The 5,173-nt window shown below is 54.1% G+C and overlaps 1 protein-coding gene across 1 annotated transcript; it reads right to left on the bottom strand.

The window, feature by feature from the left end:
• Positions 3,645–4,531, bottom strand: LOC110396639 (small basic protein 1-like). Its single transcript, XM_021392426.1, has 2 exons — positions 4,375–4,531; positions 3,645–3,891 (listed from the first exon to the last, which is right to left on the bottom strand). Exons 1-2 carry the CDS (start codon positions 4,430–4,432, stop codon positions 3,761–3,763), a joined length of 189 nt encoding a protein of 62 aa, XP_021248101.1. The 5' UTR covers positions 4,433–4,531; the 3' UTR covers positions 3,645–3,760.

Genomic DNA, 5,173 nt, shown 5'->3' with positions numbered 1-5,173 from the left:
CTCCTCAGAAATGTGACCAACATTGTTTATTGCAGGTGAAAAACAAGGGCTGTAGCTCAAAAACAACAAAGACCAACATAATTTCACTTCCTGAATAATTTAAAAGGCTATTATTTTCTAAAACTGCAACCATTGCATCTGCCTTTCCTGGAGAAAATAATTAACAGCTGCATATGAGTCTAATTAATCTGACTATTGTCATTGCTGCACAGCAGAAAACCTCAAAACCGACTGCTTTGAAGCAGGCCTATAGCTAGATCTATGGTGGGGGTGAGGGAAAGGCTGTGCCCCAGAGGGCAGTGGGCACGGCACAGCTCCCAGGGCAGCGGGCACAGCCCCGAGCTGATGGAGCTCAGGGAGTGCTGGGACACCGCTCTCAGCCATAGGGTTGGGTTTGGGGAGTGCCGTGTGGGGACAAGGGTTGGGCTCAGTAGTCCTCGTGAGTCCTTTCCAGCTTGGGATACTCTGTGATTCTGATTCTATGAGTCGTGAAACGTGGGAAAAGAAGCAAGAACACGGGACCATGTAAAAGGACATCTTGGAAGGACACCAAGGCCAACGCCACAGTGTTCAATATGCAACCATACTAACGCTCTGCTTGGGGTTAAAGGGACACGAGTAACCACACTGCACACACAGGAGTTCCATCTTTTTTTGTCCTCCTTTTCTTTATTGAGAGGAGGGGATGCCACGTGGCTCAGAGCACGGAGAAGCTGCTCCCAAAGGTGCCGCAGTGCCTCCTCTTCCCCAGGGGCTCCTCCTCAGCCCTCACTTCCACTTCCAGCTCAGGTTTTGGAACCTCTTCGCTGTTCCTGTTGCTGTTTTGCTCGGAGAACACTCACCCCGTCTCCCAGCGGAAGGCAGAGCATGAAGAAGTTTGGTGTTTTCACAGAAGAGCATCTTTACGAACTTTGCTTCTGGGGCAGTCCCTCCTGGGGGGAACAGGACAGCAGGGCACACAGGCACCACGCTGCCCCCAGCACTGTCTGCTTCCCCTCGCAGGCTGTGGGGAGATCCTCAAGTACTGCCCCGAGGTCGGCCACTGCTCCACCGAGTGCTCCAAGGTGGAGATCTGGGCCCGCTCCTTCGACTGCAAGATGCACTGCTGCCTGCCCGCCGGCTGGAAGTGGAAGTGAGGGCTGAGGAGGAGCCTTCCTTCTCCTTCAGTAAATGGAGGGCCAGCTCGAGTGGTGAGGAGAAACCCGTAACCAGAGCCTCTGCCACAGATTTCGGACTCAAGAAGGAGCTGCAGACTGCTTCTTTTTCCCCCATTTCACGTTCGCAGAATAACAGAATCACAGAATATCCTGACTGGGAAGGGACCCACAGGGATCACCAAGTCCAGCTCCTGACTACACTCATCACCCCCCAAACCCAACCCTATGGCTGAGAGCGGTGTCCCAGCTCTCCCTGAGCTCCACCAGCTCCGGGCTGTGCCCGCTGCCCTGGGAGCTGTGCCGTGCCCACTGCCCTCTGGGGCACAGCCTTTCCCTCACCCCCCCATCCCTCCCATGATACAGCTCCGTGCCTTCCCCTCGGGCCCTGTCGCTGCCATAGAGCAGAGCTCAGCGCTGCCTCTCCGCTCCCTGCGAGGTTCAAGCAAATCTGGAGAAGAAACCATATTTCTCAAAGACACTGTAGAGAACAGCTGAGCAGAGCAGTGAAGCGATTCTGAATCACTTGTGAATTTCCCCTAGATCTCCATCACTTCAGTGCAGTCATTTATTGGCCGCTCTGTGCGAAGCTTTCACGTCATTCCTCTACCTGAAAGGACAGGCATCTGGGGAGGAATTCTTTGCCTTCCATGTCTGGCAGCTCGCAGTTATGCTAAGTCCCAGTTCGAGCAGTGCCACAGATTGCAGGTCTGAAAGAAAGGGTGTGCTCTGAGCCCTGCTCCTGGGGGCCAGGACCCCGTCAGGCTGGATGGGGCTCTGAGCACTGATGGAGCTGTGGGTGTCCCTGCTCAGTGCAGGGAGTGGGACAGATGGAATTTAAGGGTCCCTTCCAACTCAAACCATTCTATGGCTCTATAACGTCTCATTTAGCATCCATGGAATGCCCTTGGCTTTTCTCAGCTCTACCACCCTGGCCATGTCCTGGCCTGCACCTCCTCACTAAGCTTCCTGTTCTGATGTATTTGAAATAAAGCAGTTCTCTGGGGAGGTTTCTTCGCTTTTGTCAGGCACAGTTTATGATCTTTTCTGTTTTCCCCATTTGGACGCCATTTCAGCTCCTTCCTTCTAACAGCCTCCCTCATCCCACTGTTTTACTGCGACCTTTTCTTCCTGCTCTTTCTCAGGGCTTTCCTTTAATAGGTGTCATACATTCTCTCCGAGTCTCCGACACAGTGGCCTTCAATTGCTCCCGCCGTGCTTGCAAATAATCTATTTGCAAAGATTTAACTCCTTTAGCTGTCCCTTTTGTCTTCTTTTCAGCCTCCCCCCCTTTTTTATCTAGCTCTCTTATCGCAATTAAGCACAGAAAATAGTGGCCTTTCTGTACGGGTTGAGCCTGTAACTGCTCTTCTCTCCCTGCAAACGCAGGAAAACCCTGTGCAGCAGTGATTTACCAGCGCTGGCTTGGAAAGGCATAAATATGCATCAAATTATGGCTGAAAGCTTTAATGGAAACAGATTCACGGGGCTTTTCGCTTTCTTCATACTGTTCTATTTTTCTTGGGGAGAAATAGGAAAGAAACAGCAAAGGCTTCGTTGCTATTGTTGCTCGGGGTCCCCTCTTGCAAGTTTTACTATTTAATGCTTTCAGCCCCATATGGCTGCATTGTCTCCTCATCAGCACACCGTTCTTCTTGGTATTTCCCCTTTCTTTTCAGAACCTGTTAGGTGGGGCAGGGGGAAGCTTGGCAAACGGTGGATTTGGGAGGATTTGGGGATCTGGGGGATCTGGGGCAGGCAGGAGCTGGTCCTTTTTGACACAAGCATCTCACCTTCTGATTCTGCTCCCGAGGCCTCCCTGGATGCTCTGAGCCAGCCAGGACCAGAGCGCTCCCCATCCCTGCCCCCATGCAGGGAGCCTGCAGCAGGTTTATTGTGTGATGGAGGGGTAGGGATGGGGGCACTGAAGAAATATTCAGCTTTTCTTCTGTTATTGGTGATCCCCAAGGGGTCACAGAGTACGTGACCTCTGGTGATGGACGTGGACGTGTGGTCGTGGATCATGGGCACTTGGTCATGGACTGTACTGATGAGTCCCCTGCTTTGTCCTGTGCCAGGGGCAGCTGTAGGATGTGAAACCTGAGTGCCTGCACTGGGTAATGATGCTCTAGAGACAGCCTGGCAGTGGGATTCCGGAGTGCAAGGGAAGGCAATGGCTGTTCACCCCAGTCTCTACCCCTTTGGTAGGACTGAGATCCTTGGGGCAAGAGCTGAATGGGACTGAGGGGCTCCTGGGGGCTCATGTGTTTTCTAGAACTAAATGGTGATGGAGGAAAACTCAATAGCAGGCAATCCACTCAACCACTCCACTCTATGCTTCAAAGCAGGGATCCCAAAGCCTCTTCCCACCCAATGTGTCATTTTGCAGTCCCAGGTCGGGGGCTGCCCAAGGTGTGCTGTGCAGGGGTGCTGCAAAGCCCCTCCTGGTGCCCCTTCCTGGGGGTGCACGAACCACACAGCACACAGGAATCACGTCAACTCGTATTTATTTGGAAGCGAAAAACACCGCCCGTCACGCAGCACATACAGCACCAGGAGCTCTGCTGCCGGAGCCTCTCCTGCTCCACTGCTGGACCCGCTGGGCATCATTTTCCCTTTTTGAGAGGGGGGAGGCAGCAGTACGCCTTCTTGCAGGATCGGTGGATCGTCCACATGTCCTTTTTTTCGCACACGGAGGAGCAGTACCCTTTGCAGATGCCTTTGAGCTGCCCGTGCCCTGCGGTGGGAGAGATGGAGACGGGTGAAAACGCAACGTGCCAGGCACTGCCAGGGAGCAGAGCCCCAAAGTCAGGAGTTTTCTCCTTGCTGGCTCGCAGCGTTGTGCTTGAGCTCATGGCGGGTAGGATGAGTGCTTTCTTTCCCCACTGAGCCTGCTGGACACTGGGCACCCAGCTCTACATTGGTGTGAAGCAGAAGGGGAAGCAGGGAGGTGAGCTGCAGTGCCAGCACCCTCCACCCAGCTGCAGACCGGAGGGGAAAGACAGGAGGCACAGGGTGCTGCAGTCAGAGGATAGAAGGGAAAAGATGGGCTGGAGCTACAGAGTGGAAAGGAGAGGATCAGGAGGTGCCTCCAGAACATTCCTTGTGACTACGTGCCTCTAAAACTCAGGGACCCAAGGGAAGTGTTTGGGGATGGTTCTGCTGGAGGCTGTGCACCCACCCGGACCCTCAGAGCCTGGGGGTGGTGTTGCTGGCTTACCCGGGGCGGCCATGGAGAAGAGCAGGAGCACAGCAAAGAGCACGCAGAGCAGCCTCATGTCTGGATCTGGAGGAGAGGGGAGATCTCAGCACGCTCGGAGCAAAGCAGGTCTGACACGGCCACAGTGGGCAGCGCTGGAGACCCTGGGTTTTATAGAGGGATTCCCAATACGAGCAGTGTGGCAGGAGGAGGAGCTCCACCAAAGCCATCTCCAAAGAGGTGGTGTTTGCTTTCTGGCGCATGCAATGTCGCCCTGACCTGCTGCACCAAAGGTGCCAGCTGCCTGGGGCCATGCTCCAGTGGGCTTCGCCTCCCAGCCCCAACACAGATCCGCCTGTGGGCACCAGAGCCCTGCTCCATGCAGCCGGGGCATCTTATCTATGGATACTAGGAAGCATTTCTTTTCATAAAGAGCGGTGCTGCAGTGGCACAGGCTGCCCAGGGAGGTGGTGGGCTCACCGTGCCTGGGGGGGTTCGATGCGGGGATGTGGCACTGAGGGATGTGGGCAGTGGGCACAGTGGGGATGGGCTGGGGTTGGGCCTGGGGATCTTTTCCAGCCTTAATGATTCTGCGATGCTATGATCAAATCCATCACAGAGGATTGTTTTCAGGGTGCATTCATCCCTGCGTTGGCAACGAGGTTCCTCGGGGGTCTTTCCCAACCTAGTGCTCCGCAACAATAGCCTGAGAGATATTTAGATAGTTTTGTCTGAATCTCTTCCAAAAGGCTGATCAAATGAGATAGGCAGATATGTCAGTGAAGCTAAGAAAATGGAATCCCACACTGTATCTGGTCAG

This window comes from Numida meleagris, chromosome 3, assembly GCF_002078875.1.
Source record: "Numida meleagris isolate 19003 breed g44 Domestic line chromosome 3, NumMel1.0, whole genome shotgun sequence".
Classification (NCBI taxonomy): domain Eukaryota; kingdom Metazoa; phylum Chordata; class Aves; order Galliformes; family Numididae; genus Numida; species Numida meleagris.
Note: the sequence above shows the minus strand (reverse complement) of the source record. Positions and strands in the feature narration are given on the sequence as shown.